The sequence below is a fragment of the Fusarium pseudograminearum genome, chromosome 4 (genome assembly GCF_000303195.2).
Source record: "Fusarium pseudograminearum CS3096 chromosome 4, whole genome shotgun sequence".
Taxonomy (NCBI): domain Eukaryota; kingdom Fungi; phylum Ascomycota; class Sordariomycetes; order Hypocreales; family Nectriaceae; genus Fusarium; species Fusarium pseudograminearum.
Genome location: NC_031954.1, coordinates 1798352 through 1823048, shown reverse-complemented (window position 1 = coordinate 1823048; position 24697 = coordinate 1798352). Strand labels below are relative to the sequence as shown.

The 24697-nt window shown below is 49.2% G+C and overlaps 8 protein-coding genes across 8 annotated transcripts, besides 3 other annotated features; 4 read left to right on the top strand and 4 right to left on the bottom strand.

Annotated features, from left to right (window-relative positions):
- Nucleotides 1-1956: 1956 nt before the first annotated feature.
- Nucleotides 1957-2637, top strand: FPSE_11738 (uncharacterized protein; the record flags this gene model as incomplete). Its single annotated transcript, XM_009264855.1, has 4 exons — nucleotides 1957-2023; nucleotides 2082-2176; nucleotides 2234-2404; nucleotides 2461-2637. 4 exons carry the CDS (start codon nucleotides 1957-1959, stop codon nucleotides 2635-2637), a joined length of 510 nt encoding a protein of 169 aa, XP_009263130.1.
- An 839-nt stretch (nucleotides 2638-3476) lies between these two features.
- FPSE_11739 (uncharacterized protein) lies at nucleotides 3477-3949 on the bottom strand (the record flags this gene model as incomplete). Its single annotated transcript, XM_009264856.1, has 3 exons — nucleotides 3477-3525; nucleotides 3631-3731; nucleotides 3944-3949. 3 exons carry the CDS (start codon nucleotides 3947-3949, stop codon nucleotides 3477-3479), a joined length of 156 nt encoding a protein of 51 aa, XP_009263131.1.
- Nucleotides 3950-5054: 1105 nt separating this feature from the next.
- Nucleotides 5055-5833, top strand: FPSE_11740 (uncharacterized protein; the record flags this gene model as incomplete). The annotated part of the gene is made up of 5 exons (XM_009264857.1): nucleotides 5055-5129; nucleotides 5190-5228; nucleotides 5284-5367; nucleotides 5434-5757; nucleotides 5813-5833. The coding sequence occupies 5 exons, from the start codon at nucleotides 5055-5057 to the stop codon at nucleotides 5831-5833; spliced, it is 543 nt and encodes a 180-aa protein (XP_009263132.1).
- Nucleotides 5834-6465: 632 nt separating this feature from the next.
- Nucleotides 6466-7611, bottom strand: FPSE_11741 (uncharacterized protein; the record flags this gene model as incomplete). Its single annotated transcript, XM_009264858.1, has 3 exons — nucleotides 6466-6609; nucleotides 6691-7337; nucleotides 7410-7611. 3 exons carry the CDS (start codon nucleotides 7609-7611, stop codon nucleotides 6466-6468), a joined length of 993 nt encoding a protein of 330 aa, XP_009263133.1.
- An 854-nt stretch (nucleotides 7612-8465) lies between these two features.
- On the top strand, nucleotides 8466-10862 carry FPSE_11742 (uncharacterized protein; the record flags this gene model as incomplete). The annotated part of the gene is made up of 4 exons (XM_009264859.1): nucleotides 8466-8830; nucleotides 8887-9961; nucleotides 10012-10182; nucleotides 10233-10862. The coding sequence occupies 4 exons, from the start codon at nucleotides 8466-8468 to the stop codon at nucleotides 10860-10862; spliced, it is 2241 nt and encodes a 746-aa protein (XP_009263134.1).
- Nucleotides 10863-10895: 33 nt separating this feature from the next.
- Nucleotides 10896-10920: a microsatellite.
- Nucleotides 10921-16965: 6045 nt separating this feature from the next.
- Nucleotides 16966-16988: a microsatellite.
- Nucleotides 16989-17416: 428 nt separating this feature from the next.
- Nucleotides 17417-17469: a microsatellite.
- A 3-nt stretch (nucleotides 17470-17472) lies between these two features.
- FPSE_11743 (uncharacterized protein) lies at nucleotides 17473-18549 on the top strand (the record flags this gene model as incomplete). Its single annotated transcript, XM_009264860.1, has 1 exon — nucleotides 17473-18549. The coding sequence occupies one exon, from the start codon at nucleotides 17473-17475 to the stop codon at nucleotides 18547-18549; it is 1077 nt and encodes a 358-aa protein (XP_009263135.1).
- A 2078-nt stretch (nucleotides 18550-20627) lies between these two features.
- On the bottom strand, nucleotides 20628-22249 carry FPSE_11744 (uncharacterized protein; the record flags this gene model as incomplete). The annotated part of the gene is made up of 3 exons (XM_009264861.1): nucleotides 20628-21006; nucleotides 21062-21200; nucleotides 21256-22249. The coding sequence occupies 3 exons, from the start codon at nucleotides 22247-22249 to the stop codon at nucleotides 20628-20630; spliced, it is 1512 nt and encodes a 503-aa protein (XP_009263136.1).
- A 594-nt stretch (nucleotides 22250-22843) lies between these two features.
- FPSE_11745 (uncharacterized protein) lies at nucleotides 22844-24634 on the bottom strand (the record flags this gene model as incomplete). The annotated part of the gene is made up of 2 exons (XM_009264862.1): nucleotides 22844-23822; nucleotides 23877-24634. The coding sequence occupies 2 exons, from the start codon at nucleotides 24632-24634 to the stop codon at nucleotides 22844-22846; spliced, it is 1737 nt and encodes a 578-aa protein (XP_009263137.1).
- Between the last annotated feature and the right edge of the window lie 63 nt (nucleotides 24635-24697).

The following is a 24697-nucleotide window of genomic DNA, read 5'->3' as shown; positions in this document are numbered from 1 at the left end:
TTAGTTTACAAAGTCCCCCCCCCCCCAGCGAATCGTCCAACACCTGTCCATGTATGGCAAACGAGTCGCACGATCCTCCTGCAAGACAACATCCATGAAGTGCCTGAGCGAGCTCGAGTACGGATACTATTGACATGCAACGCCCGTTTTCCGTGTCTTGAACATGGGTCAATCATGTCCATGTCGTCCTACCACTGTGTCAAACATTCATATAGCTTTCAATAAGCCCATCGGCATCATCTATCTGGTTGAATGACGGAAAAGGTGGGCTCTCTCTCAGTCTCATTGTCTTGGATGTAGCCCATCTTTGTTGCACGATGGCCCTGCATGTCACTCACTGACTCGAAATTGTGCCCTTTGGCACTGAAACTGTCAAATCAGAGGCATCACCGCCCACGCCCAGTTGAGCTTCTGCTGGTGATAGATCTCTTTAAGACCGAAAAGTGTACGTTTTAGCGTGTGGCTGATGCTGCCAATCAGAAGTAGCAGATCAGCAGAGTACATCTAAGCTACAGAGAACGGGATATCCGGTTCATGATGTTCTCTAGTATCTACTAAGATAGCTGACGTATCTCAAAAGTACAGAAGGTACATCTGTTTATATGCCTCATTCAGTGGCGCCACAGGTACCTCTACGTACCTTACTGCTGATTGGGTAAACCCCCTGGACACGCTAAAACGTACACTTTTCGGTCTTAAAGAGATTAGGTGGTATCTTGAAAGAAATCTCAACAAAAAGCGCTCCCGAGACAAGGGATGAGATAAAGCCTTGACCTTGGTGTTTTGGCTTTTGGCCTTGACCTTGACCTTGACCTCGGACCAGTGGTGTCTTGAGCCATTCGGTACTTGGGTTCTTCGTAGGCTCGCTAGCTCTCAATTGGACTCAACTGGGTGATGGCCTTGAAACTTAATAGGAGGCTTGCTGCGTGTAATTATTTGGTTGCTGTATAGAATTTCGAAGCCTAATATTGACTTTTCCTTACACTCTGCAGCTTAGACTCATAATAGTAGCAGTTACCTTACAGAGTAGTAAGTACTAACCTCCCAGGTAAGTATAATGGTACCCTTCTGGCTGCTTGAGCACCAGAAACTCGGCTGTGGACAATGTTTGCAAACATCGTTACAAAGAAAGATCTGTATATAGGTCGATGTCTGTGCGCGACTCAAGCGTAGTGCATGCAAAGCAATGATGCGTTGTGGTACGGTGAAATTCTCCACGGAATACTGGCTTTCACCAGGCAGCAAATAGAACGCGGCAATGGATGTCATATGCACTTTGAGCATGAAAATCTAGAAACATAATTTTCTTTATTCACGACGGATACAAAGTAAAATGTTTAAAATTGGTGCTTGTCGATTACTACTCGTGCATGGGCCTATGTCTGCCTCATGTTGAACAAGGTTATTCTGACTCCGACCTTTGAATTCTCTTTGAGGTGATTTTCTGAAGGCAGCAGCAACCTTGAACCCCACAGCTTCAGATCTGATTTCTGGTATAAAGTGCGTCTCCTCCTCCGGAAAGAGTGATTCTTTTTTTGTCTTCCCAAACAATACACAAACGTCAAAGCAATCACTACTACGACTGGCTTTACACTAACGCTTACCTTGAACTACAAATCAATTCATTTGATACTCTCAACCATCAATAACAACTGCAGACGCTTGTCTTACTAAGCTCCAATTAAACCAAAGGGTCCCTCAAGTTCAAACCGCAGCCCTGTCTTTTAAAGGTACGTCGTTGGTCAGAAACTCCGCCCCACACTCAGCCCGATTGGACCCCGCCTCTCAGAGATTGGATACCTAGCAGGTTGGTTACCTAACCTACCACTTCCTCCAACTTCCATCATCATCGCCCAAAATAATCACCAACCTCACCTCATCTTTGCTTCCACGAGCACTCAAATCTTACACTCACATCTACAGATCATCCCCAAACAAAACACGACCGCATTCACAATGTCTGAGTCTACATCTCCTCAGAAGGTTTGGCTGGCCTCTAATGACAGCGCCAACATCGAAGTCGGTAAGTCAGCGCCACCCTGACGTTTCTGCTCATCTCAGCTGGCTAACAATATCAACAGACCGCGTTGTCGCTGAGCGATCAATGCTGATCAAGAACATGCTCGAGGATGTTGGTGACGAAATCACCCAGGGCAACCCTATTCCTATTCCCAACGTATGTTACCTCAAGTCACTGTTCGTTCTTGATCATCTCTGACATGTCATCATCTAGGTCAACGAGGCAGTCCTCCGCAAGGTTATCGAGTGGTGCGACCACCACCGAAACGATCCTCCTCAGGCTCAGGATGATGAATCCGACGCTCGCAAGAAGACCACCGACATCGAGGAGTGGGACCAGAAGTTCATGCAGGTCGATCAGGAGATGCTCTTCGAGATTATCCTCGTACGTTTAATCCCCCATCCTTTTGGAGCGGACAATATACTAACATATGACGAAAGGCCTCTAACTACCTCGATATCAAGCCCCTTCTCGACGTCGGATGCAAGACCGTCGCCAACATGATCAAGGGCAAGGCACCCGAGGAGATCCGCAAGACCTTCAATATCACCAACGATTTCACCCCCGAAGAGGAGGAGCAGATCCGCCGTGAGAACGAGTGGGCTGAGGACCGCTAAATTGTCTCGGTCTTGCTACAGAACAAAATCGAGGGGGGAGTCTCGAACAGGTTTCTCTAATTCGATTCTCAAATGTGTTGCCGCAGATTCTTCCTATCGCGGTCGCCCAGGCCTGAATGGCATGAATGTTATGAGTCACAAGGGTCTCATTAGGCGTTAGAGTTTGGTTTTCCGGGTTGCTTGGCCAGAATTTTGGCGCGCGTGAACGCCGACAAAGGCTTCTTTAGCACTGCTTACTGCATGACGTTGCTTGCGAAGCCATTATCGAAAGAAAGGTCTAGCTAGATTACCATTGCTGGGCAGATAGAACGTCACTTAGGTTTTGAGACAGGACCTCAATACACGTTTGCCGCAATGTTCTTGTGTTTGCAATGCTCATTATGATCCGATACATGGCAGGATGTGAAGACGATTAAAGCGTAACGGATTCTCACAAGTGTAGGGCGTGACGTGAGTTGATTCGGCTATTTTAAGAGTGCGTGGTGCATCTTGAAGTGTACGGTCAGCCGCTCAACAAGACGGCACATAGCATCGTCTGCTTTGCGGTTCACTGATCAAGTGGACAGTATCCGTGTGGTTCAGGCCCGTTTCTTTTTGGGGGCATCATATCTTTGCATTCCTTTTTCCCTATGACCGTCCGTGACATGCAGTAACCGTGATAATCGATAAACCAGGCATCCAGCCCATCCCCCACCGTGTGTACGCGCGTGCGCTAACGACACGGTCCCATAGTTCACGCCATAACAAATCAATCCATCCTTTCCTTTAACATCGTGATACCATGCCCAAGAGAGAGAAAGTCGGGTGCTGGGGGCGGACAACGGTTGAGAACGAGTAGCTTAGATACCGATGCGGGTCTTGCGCCAGTGCCTTCGCTTGGCGTTGTAGCTATTGAAAAATGTTAGTCAATTGGTCCTCTTGTTATTCGTTTTGGGAGCAAGCGGTTGGCGAAGTCGTGAGTCGTCGTTGCTCGGATCAAGGGATTAAACGCACCGGATGGTGTTGCCAGTTCGGAGGCGAATCCACTGGGGCACAGGGCGGTTCTGCTTCTGCGCCTTGGCAAGCTTCTGCTTGGTTCGGAAAGACTTGTGGCTCTGTAGAAAAGGGGGTGTTAGCGATCGGGTGTTGTGAGAGCAAAGCCCTCAAAGCATCGCAGCTTTTTGATCATCAACATCAACCTCATTATCGACGGTGACGCGGCGGGGAAAATTTCAGGTATTCAGTCGAAGCGACATGGTCGATAATGAAGATTGCGAGAGAGCGTGCGTGCGTGATTCGAGGGCGTAGAGGTAGGGGCTATCCATACCGGCATGGTGACGGCGTTGATGGTCGAGTCGGTCAGTCGTTGCCAAATGGTGATCAAATCTGTGAAGTTTGCAGAGAAATGGCCAGAATCGCTTGAGAGGGTTTGAGAGCCCTAGAATTTCGAGTGGCTGTGCGCGTGGCGCATGAAGTTGCTGCCTGAGGCAACGAGATACCCGCTTTGACTCGTGACTCTACTAGCTTGGAATCATGACAAAATTAGCTTTCATGGAACAGGGATATGGGTCTGGTTGATCACTTGTTGAAGTGTAAAGGAGATCTTGTGAGCGAGTCTTTCATATGAAATGCTGAGTGATCTTTGGCAGATTATGAATACGTTTGCCGCTTAATATAATGCTTCTGTTACTTATGGCTACTGCTTCAAGCAAGCATGGTGGGATAACGGATACTTAGTTAAATGGGTGGCTTGGTAATCCAAACGAACGCCTCTGTCTCAGAATGCTTCTTTGAGAACATCAATGTCGTAGCATTCCAAACATAGTGTCTGTAATCCAGGGGTTGCCCTCTACTTCGGTGGCTTGATAGAAGTCAACGGCGGCAATAAAACATGTCTGTTTTAAGATTATTCCTTAGTACGCTAAGTCTAACATGGCTCGCCATAATTAATGAAAGCTCCCTGGTATTTGATAGATTCGTCTCTGACTTTGAAAGAATATGCTGTCGATACTGCAGATAAAGTATAAACAAAGTCTCCTACTTACTACAGGGGTTCAAGGCTGAGGTGGACCAGTTTATTTTGTCCAGCGCTTTGACCAACCCCATGCCGCCAAAACGAGCAACTTGTCCATCAAAGACCCAGCCTGGATGCATTAACTTACAAGTCCAGAAAAGGGGATCTCTAAATTACGTATCCCGTACTTTCTACTGACTTAGTAAACATAAGTTGGATCTGTGTTGCCACGAGACACACGACAAACCATAAACAAACTTTACACTGACCGACACTTCACGACCCTCCTCCTCCTCTTGTTCTTCTTTGTTCAGTCGGTGCAAGGACATCTAAACAACGAATCGAGTCGCAAGACATAACCGAACAGCACAAGATACCCCGGGAGCAGCATCAGAGCGAAGGAAACCAACACAACTTATTCATCATGGGAAACTCAATGTCATGGTTCTCCAACCTACTATTTTCGAAAAAGGAGATTAGAATATTGATCCTTGGCCTGGTAGGATGACGTCTGTCCGGCCGTCGTCTGGTCCGAGACGCTAACGAAACGGCATCATAGGACAACGCAGGCAAGACCACTTTGTTATACCGACTCAAGGTCCGTCTACCTCGATCACTACGTGCAAACAGCACATACTGACCGGCTCTCCTAGGTTGGCGAGGTCGTCACAACGATACCCACGATCGGGTTTAACGTCGAATCTGTCACATACAAGAATCTCAACTTCAACGTTTGGGTACGGACCCTTAACTGCCCCAGCTTCGAAGCACACCAGTAGATACTAATACGGGCGACTTTGCAGGATCTCGGTGGTCAAACAAGCATCCGGCCATACTGGCGGTGTTACTATGCCAACACGGCAGCTGTCATCTTTGTCGTGGACTCTACCGATATCGAGCGATTACATACGGCTTCGGAAGAGCTGTCGGCCATGTTGAACGAGGAGGAGCTCAAGGATGCGGCGCTGCTGGTGTTTGCCAACAAGCAGGACCAGCCTGGTGCCAAGGGCGCGGGCGAGATCTCGGAAGCGCTGCGCCTGGGTGAGCTCCGAGATCGCAACTGGAGCATCATGGCCTGTTCGGCGGTCGACGGTAGCGGTGTGAACGAGGGTATGGATTGGCTTGTGGTGAGTATTCCCCAGCAATCCGGGATAGCGACAAGGGAAACTAATGCGTTTCTAGCAAACCGTCAACCAGGACTAAAGCCCAATCACGATTTCTTCTTCTGCCTCGGTTTGGCATTGTACAACAGACGACATGAAATGATAGTACCACCTCACCTTTCCGTCGCAACCCGGTAGACAGCGTGTGCAAGGGGGAGTAGGGAAGGGAAGGGAAAGAACAGATAGCATCGACGTGTTATGTGGGAAGACGAGGAGGATATATGATAGTATAACTTTATAATGCTACGGCCCAGGTCCGATCGAGCCCTGGTTACGATTCTCAAACTGACACCTTGAGTCACTCCTTTGTCGCGGGACACACGAGACGGTCTCTGTTCGAAACGATAAAGACTTGTGGTATATGCAGAACCCTTCTGGGTAAGACAAAATTGGTGGGCAACAGCTTTTTGCTTAATAGTCTGATCCTATGTCTTGAAAGTTGATGGGTTAAAAGGGTAACATATGACTTTGAATCTTGCTTAAGATCTGGAAGTCTAGATTCACAAGATTTGACCCGTTTTTTTATTTATATATTTGTATAAACATTTGTGACCTCGCCAGTCACTTTATCGAAGTTGCATAAGTCGTATCAGAGATCATGTTGGAGAAGTACGGAAGTCTCTGAAACCACTAGGTTAAGCAAGTGAGGATTGTTTCGCATTCGACTGTTGCTCAACTGTCCCTCTTGCTTTTAAGCTTCCATTGATAGCTCTTTGCCAGTGAATAATGATTCTGCAGAATGGGAGTTGCAATATGTCGGACCTTTGCACAACGAAGGGGCTCGCCAATGAGATTTTCAAACTCGATGTACTGGCTCTGGAGATATGTCAGCAAGAATATAGAGATGGTTTTATGAGCAACCAAAGCCACCAGCATTGATGAGAATGCGACACTTACCTTTTGGACATCTACCAACATACTTGGCGAAACATGAGCCTCGATTGGCTCAGTCGTGATGGTAGCTCCAATCATCGCATCTGTAATCTCCTGCCCATAAGCAGCCGCAGCAGCTTGGATCTCTTTCATCCCAGGCCGCACAACTTCATCGACAAGACCAGGACAAAGTTGTAAATCGCCCGTGTCCAATCTGGTCAGAGCAGCAACCGGGTTGTATACAGCGTTGTAAAGAAGCTTCTTCCATCGCGAGAAGGTGACGTTGGAGTCGTAGTGACAGGTGCAGCGCCCTCCTGCGTTGTATCGGGCCACAAGGTCCTTTGCTCGATCTGCGGCGTTGCCCACGTCTCGAAATGGTCCGATCCATAGCTCATCGTGTATGTTGTGCTCAATGGTTCCAGATTCGGGCTCAGAAGAGCCGCAGACGCTTATGCCTGAAAGGATGACATTGTCAGGGAAGGCCTCAAGGAGGGGAACCTCGATGTTGAGTCCGTTCTGTAGGAGCAAGATGGTAGAGTAACCAGGCGTAACAGCAGGTCGGATTAGTTCGGCTACAGGCATAGATACATCTGGGGTATTCTTGGTGGCACAGATAATGTAGTCAAAGGGCAAGATGCCGGATTGGGAGACATCAGGTACAACTGATAGGACTGTGCCACTGTCAGCAAAAGCAAACGGGTAGGGTGTCGAATCGATTACGATTATGGTGTAAGTCAACTTACTTTCAGTTGGTCTGAACCCCCGAACTTGGCCGTGGTCGACAGAGTTGATTGTGAAGCCTTGCTTTTCGACTATCTGATAGCTTGAGCGCAATACAGCTGTAACTTGAGCTTGTCCCCCGAATTCGAGATTCAGAGCAGCCATACAGCCAATTCCTCCACAGCCGGCGAGAAGAATTCTTGCTTTGTCGTTTCCTTTATCCATTTCCCCTTGTTTCTTGATTTTAATATGCAATGTCAAGTTCAGTTGCAGTCACAAGCATAGTCACTTGTATGTGAGAGGGCGCACTTTCAATACCCGGGCGGGGCCGGTTAAGTCAGTATGAAGAGTTGACATGATTGGGCGATCAACTACATGATTAAGAATAGTAAGCGATAGATATATTAATAAAACATAAGCTGCTGGTTTATCAATTATCATAAAATACATTTTGGGCATACAAAGAACAGCTTCATCGTAAAGACCATGGGTGGATGGATGGTGTGTCAGGTTCAGTCTCAGTGCAACATACCCATCTTCCTGTTGGAATGCTGAGTCTTTGTCCTGCTCGCTTGACGATGATCCCTGTGACCTGGCCAAGTGTTGGTTTCCTCTCGCAAACTAAACCTGTCGAGGATCAATTATCACGAGATTGAGTATCGCTGCCGAGGATATCTCTGGAATGATGGTAGACTATCAGTCCACTCGTGGGGAACCTTTCCGCTTTTGGAGAGCTTCCCCTCACTTTAATCGTCAAAATTAGGGAGGATTGAATGGCGATAGTTGTAGTTGCAGGCTTGCAGCTGTCACAAATAACAAAAGACAGCCCAGCAAGTAGGCTAACAGACCCCCTGTTGTCTTCCCTAGCCTAGGCCTACCGAGTTCCCAGTGGCACAGGCCAGATGTTCTCCAGAAAATGGATTTAGCTAGTACCTAAACCTTACAGTTGCCAATTATCTACATGCATATATAGTCCTGTGCCTGTATGTTTTGGGCTTGTGTCAAGCGAATGTGAGACAGAAGCGTCTCAAACTCTCTCCTCGTCCAACTGCTTTCCTCATTTTCATCGTCATTATATCATGACCGTTCCACAACCTCATCCAGTTGCCACGGCTTTACCGGATGCTCCACCATTCGACTTCTTTACTCCCCTTCAATGGGACGTTCTCTTTGCACTCGTCGATGGTGTTTTGCCTTCCATCACCTCCGAGTCTACTGTGACCGACGAGCAGGGCCAGATTCAGCTACCCGATCATGAGATTGACCATGTCCTAGAAACGAGCACAAAGTCCTTGGCTGCTCCAGCCACAAGGGACAATATTCGTGCCTTTCTCCAGGATAGGCCTGCCTATGACGAGCGCGTCAGGGAGAACATCATGAGGACTCTGGCCTTCTCCCCTCCAGCGCAACAAAAACGGTTGGCCGGTTTATTAAGTCTAATGTCGTGAGTTCAATTAACTATTATTCTCACATACCAGGAAGCTAAGCTATACTGGCAAGGACCCGTCCTGGCAGCTACTTCATCACTGGCTACTGGCAGCCCATATACAACCAGCCAGCCCATGTCCGCGAAGCCATCATCAAATCATGGGCCACCTCCCCTCGCGAGCGCTGGTCAGCATTAGCCAAAACGATGTCATCGCTCTCCTTCAAGTCATATGCGCAGACTAGCTCACTCCTGTCCCAGCTGTCGGGCTACTCAGACACGCCCCAGCATTGGCAACCGAAGCAATCGTTCGATTACAGCTTCATACAAATCGAGGCTGGTGATGAACCGCATGTCATCGAGACCGATATTGTCATCGTCGGCTCTGGCTGCGGTGGAGGCGTGTCTGCCAAAAACCTAGCAGAGGCTGGTCACAAGGTTCTCGTCGTGGACAAAGCCTATCACTACCCTGCTAAACACCTCCCCATGTCACAAGAAGCAGGCTGCGCTCATTTGTTCGATAGTGGTGGTTTCATCACGACAGAAGACTCTGGGGCGACGGTGACTGCCGGCAGCGCCTGGGGTGGAGGAGGTACAGTCAACTGGAGTGTATGCCTCAAGCCCCAGGACTTTGTGCGAAAGGAATGGGCAAATTCTGGGCTTCCCCTCTTCACATCTCCTGCATTCGACGAGAGCTTAGACCGCGTGTGGGAGTTTCAAGGGGCTGGCACTGATCAAATACGCCATAATCACCGCAACAGGGTCCTTCTCAATGGCTCGAGTAAGCTCGGATGGGCGTCAGCTCCCGCTCCTGTCAACACGGGTGGCAGAGAGCACTTTTGCGGCCAGTGTCATCTAGGCTGTGGCCTGGCTGAGAAGAGAGGTCCGGCCACGAGCTGGCTGCCCGATGCCGCCAAAGCCGGTGCACAATTCATGGAAGGATTTCAGGTGGATCAGGTCATGTTTGATACTGATGGACAGACTGCCATTGGTGTTGAAGGGGACTGGCTTTCGAGGGATAGCGAAGGAGGCGTGAGTGATCCAGTTGGTGACAGAGTCAAGAGACGGGTCGTAGTCAAAGCCAAGAAGGTGATCCTTGCGGCCGGCTCAATCTGGAGTCCGGTCGTTCTCATGAAGAGTGGCATTACTGTACGTTTTCTTGTCGGCGTTGAACCATGATCATTGGCTAATTCGTTCAGAATCAACATGTGGGAGCTAATCTGCACATACACCCTTGCAACTTCGTCACAGCAGTATACAAGGAAGAAACCAGGCCTTGGGAGGGAGGCATCATCACAAGCTACTCTTCGGAGTTCGATAACACCGACGGTAGTGGCTACGGAACCAAACTGGAGACTACATGCATGGTGGTGAGTAACAAACCCGAGATTACTGTCGAATCGTTTCTGATTTGTTGTAGCCGTTTACCATTATGTCTCAACCCTCATGGTTGGGTGGCTTGAATGCAAAGCTTCATATGACGAAATATCGTCACATGGATGCCTGGATCTCATTAACGAGAGACCGCGATGGAGGCAGGGTCTTTCCAGACCCATCGACTGGCCGACCTCGCATTGACTATATTACCTCAGACTATGATCGAGCCCATACCATGCAGGGTGTGGAAGGTTTGGCCAAGATCTGCTATGTCACGGGGGCAGCTGAGATACGCCCTCTCCTCCCCAATCTGGAATCCTTTATCCGCAGCGGAGAGTGCTCGTCGGAGCATTCCCTGGACTCCAAGGGACCAGTGGCCGACCCAGAGACCAGTGACCCAGCCTTTGCCGCCTGGCTCGTCCGCCTGCGTGAAGTTGGCAACAAACCGCCAACGACAACATGGGGCTCGGCCCATCAGATGGGCACGTGCCGTATGAGCGCAAGCAGGGACGAGGGCGTGGTGGACGAGAAGGGTCGGGTCTGGGACACGGAGAATCTGTACGTTGCAGACGCGAGCGTATTTCCCAGCGCAAGTGGCGTGAATCCCATGATCACCATTATGGCCATTGCGGATTGGATATCGCGCGGCGTGGACGCAGACCTCAGGGCGTGAGCGAGTGAAGTGAGCGATGTTGGACGAAAGAGCATGTATGTATGTATGTGTGTATGTACTGCATTGTACCGTACTGTAGGTGGAAGCGAACTGGTATAGTTGTAGTCTGTGTGTAATGATATTGTCATCCTATCAACGACTGGGTGTTATCTCTCAGGAGATGTATGCAAGGGGGTTGGCTCGATAGAGCAGTGGCCCATGGTCCAGTCTGATCCACATGAGTCAACGACGAGCCCCCTTGCTACGGCATATCTGGGCAACGAAGTGACATTAACTCGTAAAGCAAAGTTGTTGTTTGGCAGGCATTGTCTTGCTCGGCAATTCTTGGATTCGTTGGTCTTGTTTCCACTGTACAGTAGTGTCGTCTAATTAGGGCTCTGGGATGAAACAGGTCCGAAGTTGTTTCCCACATTGAAGGCGCAAAAAGTGACTCCGATCAGGGGTGCGGTGCATTGAAACTTGAGCCACAACCATGTCATATGGTGTGGCCAGCAGAGCAAGCGGACATGGATTGTTAGTGAACTGTCAGTGCGAGTACTTCAGCATGAATGTTAAGAGATAGATGGCAAAGGCAAAAATGCTATTTACATGGTGTTGGTCATAGCTCAAGTACTGAAGTAGGTATGTACTACTATACTAGATCATGGCAAAATGGATACGTTACAGTATAGTATCCATACTAGCTTAGGCATCCTCTATTTCAAACCTTGCAAAAGCAACAGTCAACGTTTCAGAGCTATAGCCCCGTATCCGAGGGAGCGGTTGTTGGTGCCACGTTTTGCAGGAGGCTTTGGAGTCATGAGTGAGGCTCTCTCAACAGTTAGTATCTAACCTGCCTCGGTTGATGGTAGCACCGATCTAGTCATAGTGTAGGCCTCCCAATGCGTGCATGTGGGGTACACGCCACAAGCGAGCACAGCCACCCGGAGATCTGCAAGCCACGTCCGTCTTTGACATCGCTCTACTCCAACGTACCTGTTGGTATTTCAATGCCGAGCTGGGATCAGCGGCATTAGTGGGTGAGTTGTTTGGTGGTATTTCAGCTGTTCAAGGGAACAAAGCGCAAGGGAAAGAATCGGAAAGCCATGTCACTGTTGTAAGGTAAGGGTTGCGATATGGATCAAAGTGACGATGAAATAAGGATTCGACGTCATGGGGAGAAATACTTGGCCAGAGCGTGCTAGACAGCTGGAGATGCCACATCAACCACTGACAGGGTACCTACCAACTTCCAAGCGATCCCGAGATTCATTCAGTGCCAGGTTAAGGTGATTACTTTGATTCTAGATGAGATTGTTTCACAGATGTCAGATACGATTCAAAACAATAAACTACATGCGCTACCACCATAAAATCACACTAGTTGAAGATCATGTCAAAGACTCCTTTGTTGGTGCAGTACCAACAATGTTTTGTAATCTATTTCGAGATCACACTAAAACAAATCCCAACCTTAACTTCAACCGTAGATGTCAATCTACCGAGCTAGGAGTGTCTCTAACATGAACGCACAAACCTGTAAAATAAATTCCAATGACGAAAAAGAAAAGAAAAAACGCCTGGTATTTTCTTCGCGAATACGTAGCCAAGAGCCTAAGCGGTATGCGAAAATGCTGTATTGCTACCTATGAATTTTCTTACCGACTTTGTTAGTCAACGTTGACAAGTGCTGGACTGACTTGTTCAATGCCCCAGCTTCCGGGGGCTACTTCCTCATTAGGCATCGCATCCCTGGCAGATCAGCCACATTCTCGGACTTGTCCGTCTTGTCACCGGTCGGCTTTTGTGGGACCTTTTTGCCGTCTTCGGGTCCGCGCCGCTCCGGTCTTTCGATATGTTAATCCCGTCCTGTTCTGTCATTGAGATCTCTCGATTTTATGTTATTTTTGGCATCAGTGATCGTTCTGGTTAAGCTTTCGATAATGAACCGAAAATCGCTAAACCAAAAGCATCATTGAAGTATCGAAATGGTATCCTAGTCCATCCCTTGGCGATTCATCTACCCTATAGATTCGGATGCTACGGGACACAAAGTCACGATACAAACTACACGTACATGCAATTGCTCAGCTTATATCAGGCAGCCAAATAAACATGCATTCGGTCGGCCAAGTAAGCGACCAAATTCCAGCTGCAAGCGCCACATCTAATCTGACCGTGCATTAATCTCGCCCGCAAGAAAAACTCGATCTGTGTGTAGAACCTACTAGCGACCCGTGTTCCAGGGTCCCGTGATTTTTAGCGATCGACGTCACTGCGGCATTGCAGACTCCGAGGGCGGCTACAGAGAAGTTGTGAAACATGGGGTTTCTGGCAGGCACACACACAATCTGCGCAGCCCCATGAAACAGAATGACATTCTCATGTGACTGACTTATGACGAAGACATGGAAAACTCTTCTGCAGGTTACGAGTGAGCGGCCACGGCTGTAGAACGGATGCGGACCCTCCGTTTCGGTCGTACTTTGCGTGCATGCATATTCATGCGCTATCAGAGCGGGCATGGAGAAAGGCAGAATTCTGTAGTTTACGGAATTGTAGATCAGCAGTCCAGGAGATCTACTAACTAGCATCCTGATAGTGCAATGTTCAAAGGGTAAATCGGGCAACGTAACTATCAAGCATTCCTGGACCCCAAAAATAGTACAGGGTACCGTATACTGCGCCACAGTACCGGGTCAGTGGCACTCCCAATTCGTCGTACCTGAACCCTGCATTTCCTCGCTTTTCATCAGTACAACCGTCATGTACAGTCGTTGGTATCGGTACCTATATCGCAAGAGTTAGTATTGGCGGATGCACGTGCCCGTATTGAATATTTTCCCCTCTCGAGTCTTGGGATCCGGCAAGCGGCCGAACGATCAGCGGACCCAGCCAGCCATTTTCCGTCCACCCAACTCGACACTTGGTGGTGTTGTAGCATCCTGTGGTGCTTGACAGTCGCAGTCGCAGTCGCGTCTGCGAGCGCGGCGCGCATATCATTCATTTCGAAAGTCAAGGTCTCGGATAATGGCCATTGGCCGCGCGGTCATGCAAGGGTAAATTGTCTGATACTCTTATGCTTCTAGAACGGTACCACGAGGTCCAACAATAGGAGGGAAAGTGACCACTTGCCCGACCTCCTATGCGGAGACGACCCCTTGAATATTTCTCCAAGAAAACTCACAGGGATCACGTCGATATTCGGTCCCAGTGCCCACTCCCTGGATTGCATCGAGTCTCCAACAGCCCGTAGCGGACGGATCGAGCCAGATGCCAGGACGAGGATGGAAAGATGGAGCTTTGACTCCAAAACCAACCATCACCAAAGGTCAAGCGCCTCCTGGGGAGTTTCTGGATTCGACAAAGTAACTCAAATTCCTCTTTAGGATTGGGTTTTCCGACGACTCCATGACCCTTTGCCTGGTCTCCCCAGCTCTCTTTGTCTTGAGCCATCTATGAACCATGATTGGATGCTGGGACTAGAGCCGAGAAATGTCTCTCGCTGTGATTGGCTCATAGCGCCTTTCCATGGACCAATCAGGCATTGTAAGTGCACTTCCATGAGAGCCTCACCTCACGTCTGACACTAGCATGGATGGCTCTTGTTCGTACCAGCCCATCGATGGGCTATTGTTCCTCTCCAGTCTTTTGGGATCCCATCCTCCCCCCTCCTTGGCCCTGATCTAACCTCCACGCTCCTCCCCTTCCTCCCATCTGGATAAGTGTCCTCTCCTTTTCTGGTAATTAGAATCTAGGGTTTGGCGATGCATGGATCATGTCTCCTCAGCCTGGGAGACTTGAAGGGATCTTGTCATCTCCCATGGCCAACCACATCGTGAGAAGCCTGATTTCCCCTTAAAGACGAGACGGGAGCGACGGGAGCGACCGCAACCTGATGGGGACCGAGCCGTTGAAGGTGAAGATGCCCCTTAGACGTGCTTCAATCTTGAGAGCAGGGCGGAGGACGGGGATCAGGGCTTGTCCGCCGGTCCTAGAACCACAAGTTTACTGTGATATTTGCGACGGTGTAGTTGTTATGATCTGTCGACAAAGGTGATAATATTCACGGCGGGGGGATGGCGACTCACATCAACCAAGTGGGTTTGATATTGGTCACTAAACCAGCTAAAGAACTCATGCAACTACGTCGCAAAGCCGAGCATTCGTGCATCTGGTAGTGCAGGTAGGTGCTATGCTATGCGTATGCTATGCATGTCATCCCATAACAATGCTCTTGGCTGGACAAAGCGCCTGTTGCATTCTCATTGACAGGACCGTCACGTCGTTGCTATCACAGTATTACCATGTCTTCAGCTGAAGATCCGGAGGTGTCAGCTCGTCCGAGGACAATCGAGGGCGACTCACCAAGTCCCGATTAGGTGTGATGGACCGAGTCGTGTGTGCCTCCAAGATTGTGGAACACGGAATAACGGAGCACATCATTGTCTCTGCTCGGCCCATCCAGCGTGAGGGCACGAATGAGCAGGACGGTAGATGTCTCTTGTGGAAACAGAGACGCCGGTCAGATCCGCCCTGAAGGCTTTGCTAGATTTTGAAGCTTGCATAAGCGGCGCTTCAAAGTTCCCCTCCTTCAAAAGTTCAAAGGCTCTTCCTTGCTTGCTTGTGATCGTGAGCTACGGAAACACTCGGCAGGCAAGGGTCAATGGCAGGAGCCCGGGCTTACAGGAGTAGAGTTTTGGCAAGGTAGGAAGAGTCGCAATAAGCCATTGATCGGCCCAAGAGGAGGTCGCATAATACTGCAAGTGTAGAGAAAGAGAAGAGTATCGTCAGGAAGTGGGCCAACCTCTGTAGGAGTCGGACAGCAACTAGCCTATTTTCTAACTAGGTCATTATGTGAGAGCGAACGAAAGTGGCCTGTTAGTGAAGCTGCAGGAACGTAACTTGTCACTTTTCAGATTTTGCTTGTAAATGTTCAAGTGTGGTTACGACGACAGTCTAGGTATATCAGCTAGGGGCTATCGTATACTACTCTACACTTGAGAGATTACTGTGCGCCTTGCCAGCCGATCAAGTACGGCACATATAATTACCACTCCGTCGTAGATAAGAGACCAGGATGAGACAGGGGATTGGGAGAAGCGCCGGCGGTTGTTTCGTTTCTTGTTTCCTGCCCAAGCCAGGAGAGCGGCTAGGACAGGGTATGGCATAGTCTAAGCGTTGGAGTGTGGTAAGACGTCAAATGGTGAGATGATTTGGGAACATGTGATATTGATTCATTCATTAGAGATCCTAGTTAGCACAAACGTAAAGCTGTGAGAGAAATGTCAATGCGACTCTAAAAGAGAGGTCGTGTCTTGGATGAGTCCGAGTAAGAGAATCACCATGTCAGGTATCAGGGAGAGAGAGATACCTCCACTAACACTGGCACAGAATAGAAGTGGGTACTTACAGTCGCTGCAGTCTCAAGTACCGGTACTTGGTCCAACGCCACACCCACACGACATGTTTTTTTCCTCATCGAATTCTGCCCTAGACTGGGATCTGTTGAGGTTGTGACTCAATCAGTGCCAATGCTATAGTAGATTATACCCTAGAAAACATTTTTCGTGTGCCGTCGGCATGCATCTTCTCAGCTGCAGTCGCAGTCGCAGTTGCTGTTCCTGTCGTTGTCATGGAATACAAGACAATACGCAAGGTACAGACTGGCCGTGCCATGAATTATTGCCTCTTAGGCTGCCCGACCTGGGTCAGCAAGCATATGCAATGCAGGTCAAACACAGCCGCACGCCTCCTCCGAAGAATACCTACAACACTGCACTGCGCTAGACAATACTTACACCCTCTCCTCCGAGACACCCCGGAAGTGGTCAGTGCCGTGCATTGCATCTGCAAAGGTATCCAAAATGCAACTACGGATGACTGACTATGGCCAGCGCAAAAGCTATGAGGTGGCTTGGCTCCCTCCTCTAGTGGGCCGTCACCTGTAGCCACTACTGAAGACTACAAAATACAGGGCTGCTTTTTAGCTCACTAGCCCCCCGCTCAAAGTTGCACCCAGAAAAACCAAACTAAACTAAAAGGAATACTTATCCCAGACCTGACCAGCGCCTTCCGTTCAGGTTTTACCCACACAACCATTACCACCGCTATAGTTAGAGCACTTGCCTTACCTTGCCTTGCCTTACTTACGGATACTGTCCCCCCCCAAACCAAATCCCCGAGTGCTATATCATCTCCCCACACCACCTTTCACCCTCCGTTTTCCCTTTTCCCTTCTTCTTCTTCTTTACGAGCAATTCGTCCTACGTTCTCTTTTCTTTTACTCGGTTGCGGCAGCTTAGCAGGCGATTTCACCCAGAAAGATACGACAAGACCATATATATAGTACCTTGCCGCCAAACAACTTATCACTACGCCCTTCCGCCCGCACAAGTACTATCCAATCCCATCTACAACTCCCGAATCCCTGCTCTGCTCCGTCTTCCGACGTATCCTTTTTTTATATATTCTTGTTCGATACCCCCCCGCGCCGTATTCTTTGCGATAGACGCAGCGATAAACGTTTGACGTTTATTAAAACGTCCCCGTTTCCGTACCGTTCAGCGATATCCCCCCGCTCCGTTCCGCTCCGCTTAGACTTTCTTCGCCCCGCCTCCGCTTCACTAACATGCCCGTCCAACTCCTTCCGGCGTCGGCCGCCGCCTTCGCTCCTCGGGCTTCATCCGTCAACGTCGTCTTGGGTTCAAAAATCGAGCCTTGGCTTACACAAACACTCAAGCGCATCAACCGTGTCAAGCGCCCTCTCAACTCTGTCCCTCAACACCAGCGATGCCTTACCGAGACTCTATCATCACCCAATGCCATCTGGACATTGACATCGCTTATGTTGCCCAAGACACCCGAGTGCGAATTCAAGCGGGATGCTGCCAACCCCCTGGTCGAGGCTATCATGAACTATGAGCTCGTTCACGTCGAGGCTTATATCGTTCACGTCGACATGGTTTTGCGAAATGAGGTCGCCTTCAAGCTCACAAAAGATTCCATTGAAGCTCTTGTTGAGTACCACAAGGAGATCCACTGTGTCGATGCCAAGGCCAACACATACGACTGGACCGATAAGGAGCAACAGTGCAAGAAGCTTCACGAGGATTTTGTCCAGGACATCAACAAGTTTGTTTTCCGCACCCACGTCTCAGCCCTCGAGGGTCTTGAGGAGGAGGGTGCTGGCGAACTGCTCTGTGGCAAGAGTGAGGAGGTCAAGAACAACATCAGCGCTCTTATGAAGCCTCTACTACCTCCTCCTCCTCCTCGTGTCATTGAAGTTGTCCGACAACCCACACTGCTGCCCAGCTCTCCCGCTCACAGCATGTGGTCGCAACCTAGCTACCATGGCAACCTGGCTGCCGTCGACTCATGGCAAGTGCTTCCTTCAAGCCCCAGCGTCACATCATCGGCCGACTCAAACACAAGTCCCATCTGGGCACCGATGACTATGAGCGACTTGTCACCCACTCCTGCCTTCACCCAACCACACTCCACTGCTGGTTTCTACTGGAGCTCTCCTCCAGTGACAGCCCCCATCCCCGCTCTTCCCCTCCCTAGCATGCTCGCTCCCGCTCAATGCGGTATCGGCATGGGTATGGGAGGAATGGGTGGAATGGGAAACATGGGTAGCATGGGTAGCATGGGCGGTATGAGTGGCTTTGGCTGGGATCGATACCAAGAGTATGCGACCATTATGTGACAACCAGGGCCCCAGGACAGCTATCCAGTGGTGACGACCTCAAGCTTATAATACTGCACCAATCCCTTCCTCGTTTCCCGGAGAAAAGTTGAAGCTTTCAAATTTCGCAGCGGCATAGAACTATCATCCATCATGGACACGGCATATCGGCGTTTATTGCATAAGGAACGGTGTTTCGAACAAGTTTTAAGAATATCCCCTCTCGCATTGTTTTTTTTTGCTCTTTTTTTTATATCTTTCTTTTGTCTTCATAGCAAGCGTTCTTTTGGGTTTCGGAGAATTTGGTCTCTTATTCCTCTCCGGGAAACAACTCTTCAACGGTCGTTCACACAACTCACTATCGTCTCTCGACTTTTCTTTCATCTACCACAACACCACATGGCTGGATCCGGGGCGGGTATTTGGATGCATTTACAACTGGCAGGGACCCGATACAGGCGGCTTGTTTTATTTTGGCCTTTTTCCTTCCGTCATCTTTGGTTCTCAAGAAAAAGACGTACACGCAGCAATGCACGACGCTCGGCTCTAGTCCGAGACAGAAACTTCACTATGGAATCTTCGCTGATATCCTCGGAAATTTCTTTTTTTCCTTCTTTCTTTTTATATGTTCGGTTTAGAGAGGCTTCTTGGAAGATACCCCCCCGACAAGGACAACACCAGAGTTTAACAACTCGAATCGACACATACTTTGCTTCTTTCCTTGGCTCTTCCCGATTTACGACGATTCTATTTTAATGACGACCCTTTCTACGACTCGATGACGAATGACGACCACCTTTCAGACATGATGCGACTTACGAACGGAATCACGAATATTCGGCTTGACGCCGAACATGACTTCTTTTCGAAAGCTTATCGAGCGCTGAGCTTCACACTTCATTCGGCACGATGACTAGCGCAACAGATGGTGACTGGACCGGCTCCAGGACGCCCATTCTGACCGCAAGGCCGTCTCGACTACATATCGCGTAGCCACTTGGGAAATATTCTGGAATATGCCCGCAAAGGCTTGGCACTGGTTGTCAAACGGGATCACCACCCAGCGCCGGCGTTTCAAACTCGACCGGACGCGCGGGAATGGAAGGACGGAGTGAAATCATGGGATTCTTCCAATGAGCTGCGAATCACATCTGCTGTGCAGATTAGGTTGCGCAGTCTCTGTCTGGCCGCTGCCCTAGCCAACCATCAAAAACGTCTTTTCTCTCAAGTACTCCCAGCGCCCCGAAAGTGAACGGCTGCAGATTGCCGAGTTGAGGTGACAACCACTTTACCGACTGAGCCTGCTAGACGGGCCTCTGGGTGAGTGGAGGACGCCGCTTCGAGGATGGATCTGCAGCTGCCCACTTTCGGAGTGATTAGGATACTGAGAGAAAAGATGATGGCCTAGGGCAGAATGTAGGATCATCTCCCTACAAACTCTTGGTGTCACCCAGGTCAAAGGGTAGCCTGGTCTGCCAGACCTGTTATGACGCCTATGGGTAGCCGCCAAAGGGGAGGGAACGGTGACTGCTGAGCAGTGTGTACCACCCTCCTCTGGACCTTTGATGAGTCCAGCGGCTGAAGATGCTGGTACAAATGGCGTGCAAGGAAATAGATTGCCCTGGTGGCGGTCTCCTTGCGCAAGGACAAGTCTGCTTTGCTACAACGCGTCCCTGCTCGTTGTTTTGTCGCAGTATTAGTTAATTAACTAAACAAATAAAAAAACATGTTCAATAAAACCTTGGCTCCAACGTGATGTAACACTGGTTGTGAATTAATTTATGGAGTATCTTGATTGTAAAGCTAGAGGCGCCATGCTGGCGGCTTAGAATAACGATTGGCACATGAGGTTTGATCTCAAAGAAAAAGGTATATAATTTCTGACATTCTGAGTGAATATCAACGCACTGAAGAGTGCAACCGAAGACTGGTCCATGTTGACTTTGATAACATTAAATATTATTCTCTATATATCTTTCCAATCCACCCAAGTTCCACATCTATATAAACGCCGTATATTCAATGGTAAATATCTTGCGAGTTTCGTTCATGATTCAAAATGATGTCGTATAGTCGTCTCTTAAGCTCTATCAGGTCGCTCATTCCTGAATGGAGAACGCCTCCCGCGCAGTCTTGCTGCTGCGTGCTAGACGATCACCGTATCGGATAAAGATAAAGGGAATGACGCCCATGACCAGAGCAATAAAGGCAAGAACTGAAGGCGCCCAGTGGATACCCAAGTTGGTGTACATACTATCAGCAGCAAGCGGCAGAGTAGTAGCGCCGATGGATCGCAGCATGGCAGCAGCACCAAGAGCAGAGGCCGAGTGACTTCGGTATACGTCGGTGAGATAGTTTGCCATTCCCATGAACAGAAGCTGGAAGCCAAGGCCGAAGAAGATGCCGCCTAGACTAGGAACGATGGGGGACACAGAGGGCCAGACGGTCCAGCCGAGCCAGAAGAGGGAGACGACCATGCTGTATGTGTTTGTTAGTATACAGTTGGATAAGCATTCAGAAGGGGATGACATACCAAGGGGAAGCGATACAAGCGAGAGGAAGTCGTCGATAGATGTGGTTCTTTGTCCACTCTGCACCAGCTGCCGTTTGCTGGTCATGATATCGTGTGTAGATAGCAAAAACTCCAAGAGAAAGTAAAACGCCAACACAGACTGCGCCTTGATGTTAGTATGCGAGTGATGGCAATGTCCGGAATGTAGAACTTACAAGGGATATATGCGAGTCCTGCCATTCCAGGAGACAGATCGTAAAATCCTTGAAACACACGAGGATAAGCCTGGAACATGAGATAAAAGACAGAGTAGGCCAAAGTGAGATAAGCCGAAGTGGATGCAAGGATAGGCTCGGTGAAGAGCAGCTTCATGGGTCGGAAGAAGATCTTTCGAACGTTGAAAGGCTTCAGCTCCAAGGGCTCCTCATCAGTAGACTCGACCTTGTTCTTCTTGTTCTGCTTATCCTTTCTCTTGATATGCGCCTTGACCATCTTGTTGTGAAGAACAGGAGCATACGTCTCGGGGATGGTGACGACTATAGGGAGACCTGCAACTGCCATCATCCCGGCGATCCAAAAGGGCCAGCGCCAGGAGACCGTGGATGAGAAACCAGAGACAATAGGGCCGATCAAGGGGCCAATTGTGGTAACGGTCATGTAAAGGGCCATGGCATTGCCTCGAGTCGAAGGGTTGTCAAGGATATCTGCGTACAGCCCCCCAAGAACAGTCGTGGGAGCCGCGGCAGAAATACCACAGAGCAACCTGAAGACCAATAGAGCTGCATAATTAGGCGATGCAGAAGAAAGGAACATGAACAGGATGTAACCCAAGTATGTACCGATCAAAACAGGTTTGCGGCCAATGTACTCGCTCAGAGGGCCGAAGAGGAGAGGGCCGAGAACGTATCCGACCATGTACAGAGAGTTGAGGAGGATGAGGTAAACGGGATCTGTGACATTGAATTTCTCGGCGATGACATCGAGAGCGCCAGAAGGCATGGATGAGCCAAAGTTTCCATTGAAGGTGCAGGTGAAGCCAGCAATGACAATGTGCAGTTTTCTCATAGGGGAGAGCTTGAGGGGATCCCAAGACTCTGTATCAGACCAGGCGGATTCATCTGAAGAGTCGTGTCTGTTTTCGATATCAACAGTTGTTGTGTCGTCTCTTGTGGCATCTTGGCCAAAGAGTTGAGTCTCGTTCACACCCATGATTTATAAAAATCACAAAGTCTTATTATGTATGTATACAGCTGAGATAAACTGAGTCGAAGCAAAGTATGGGCTCGATCCAGCTAAATAGTAAAACAACATCTCCCATCTCCACGACCATGTTTCCACAGTGGATATCGATGATATTTTTCTTGGATTACATTCCCATCCTTCTCTCACCGTAGTCAGTGAAGGGCGCGACCTTTCGGTTTTAGATGTATAAGTCGATGAAGCTGTTTGTATCGTGATTGGTCTGATTTCGCCGATGGCGTTGATACTTCCAAAGTGGTAATTCTCAAGACGAGACAAGGGTGAGAGACCATTGGTTAAAGACTTCCGAGACAACCAAAAGATCCTTGTCTAGGAAATAGTAGTCTATACATTTTCTTCTTTTTGGTCCGCGCCTTAGGGCGTATTTTTGCTGGGTAGTCTGCAAAGAAAAAAGTCTAGAATGATTATGGATCATGTTAAATGGCTTTTTATTCTGGAGTCAACGTGGGGGTTTTGATGGAGTATCACATGTACGGAGCGTAGACAATGAATCATGCATTAATAATGGACAATGTTCATTGCAATCGAATCTTGTGCTCCAGATCAAAAGTCGTACTGATTATCAACTCCAGCCAACAAGAACTCTAGCACCGAAGGAACCGGCAACAAGTTCATCTCCTCAGCATCGCCATCCCCAGTCATATCAAGGTCATTACCGACAAAGCCAGCATCATACGAGAGTCCTTGTTGTGCATCTTGACTCCCCAAACCACCGCCAAAGTCGAAATTGAAGCCATACGCTGGCCCTCCTGGGATTTGCATGGCATTTTGAATACTACTGGGGTCACCAAGAGGATTTGGTTGAAGGGGAAATCCAGATGTGTCAGCGCCATCAGTATCTGGTGATGTTCGCTGTTCAGGTCCTAGCGTACGACTTCTTGGCCTCTTAGTCCACATCGCCCGCTCTTCAAATAGACGCAGAAGGCTCTTGGCGTATATCCAATACTGCGAAATCTCACGCAAAGTATGTAAAAGAGAGTCAAACATGCGTGATGACTTTGCAGCGACAAGGGGGTTGGGCGAGTTCAACTCGGTGGCAACATGCAAAAGACAAGTGAACAAGACATGCATCGAGGGCATCCACAAATCGCATAGCGTGTTTCTCGACCGGAGGGATTCAAATATGGAGTTTATAGTCACGGCGGCGTCATTGCAGATGCTGAGATTCGTGGCAGCATCGGCGGAGAACTGGCTTGGTTCCTGATGGGGCCGAGGTCGGTGAAGGAGGATGAGGAAATTGTTGTACGAAAGATGGAGAGTGGCCTGCCAACTATTCGGCTCGGAAGGGGGTAGCTGCAGACTCTGCGGTAGTTGAGTTATAAACTCGGCAAGTTCTTCGTCAGCTTGTTTCGTCGCTGCAGCTCGATCAGCTTCCGTGGCTTTCAACGTCACCCGTCGTTTCATAGCTCTGGAGAAGATTATGCAGAGCTTCGTATGTTCGATGGCAAAAGTCGCATTCCCATCAGGGATGCCTTGGAAATGGCTTTCGTCAAGCATCGGAGTGTCTGATTCTTCGAGGTGTCTGTCCGTGTTAGTTAAAGTACTCAAAGGAGTGGATTGTTAAAGGGAGTCTCACATAGCTTGCGGTCGACCATAAGAGGCTGAGACGACAACGTCGAATTGAAACAGACACCACCAGAGCCTAACCCACTGACGTTTGTCTAAGGCGTTCAGTGTAGATGGCCTCGTTTCGCGATGCATGCCCATTCCAAACGCAACTCGGCTCGCAACGCCGACCAAGTGCCAACTGTTGCTTACTATGTCTTCGAGGTTATCACACTGCCATGTTAAGAGCAGAGCAACCTGTAAGTATGTCTCGCGATGCTGCTCGAAGCGATAGTCGAATAGGAGCTTGGCTCTGCGGAAGAAGACATGCGCGCTAGCACGGCAATCCTCACGAGTTGATGATAGGACATGTGCGCCCACAAGGAAGATTGCATTTAACAAGGGGAGTGATACCAGTTTTGGTACGTCCAATCCAGTGTATATCTCCATAAACTCACCCTCGTCAACAATGGGAAACCCACGGTTGACGTGGTCGAAGTAAGCCCTGACAAGCACATCGGCCAGTGCTTTAGGGGGTAGCTTCAGAGCTTCTTCAGGCACAGATGGGATTTTCCGAGCAAGTCGACGCGTACCAAAGTGCATGACATCCTTTTGATCCATTCTCAACGCTCTATGACGTACGAGGTAGTTGAGGTTGGAGAATTCAGTGCCGATGAAGAAGAGACGTTCGGACCGGGAGATTTCACCTATCTTGGGAAGATCCTGCCCTATAAAGTCTGCGAGGTTACGCGTCTCATACGTCTCTTCGTTCTCGGCAGAGTCCTGCATCGTCAAAGGGGAGTCATGATGGTGTTGATACCCAACTGCTGAACTAGGTCGAGCGATAGGGTT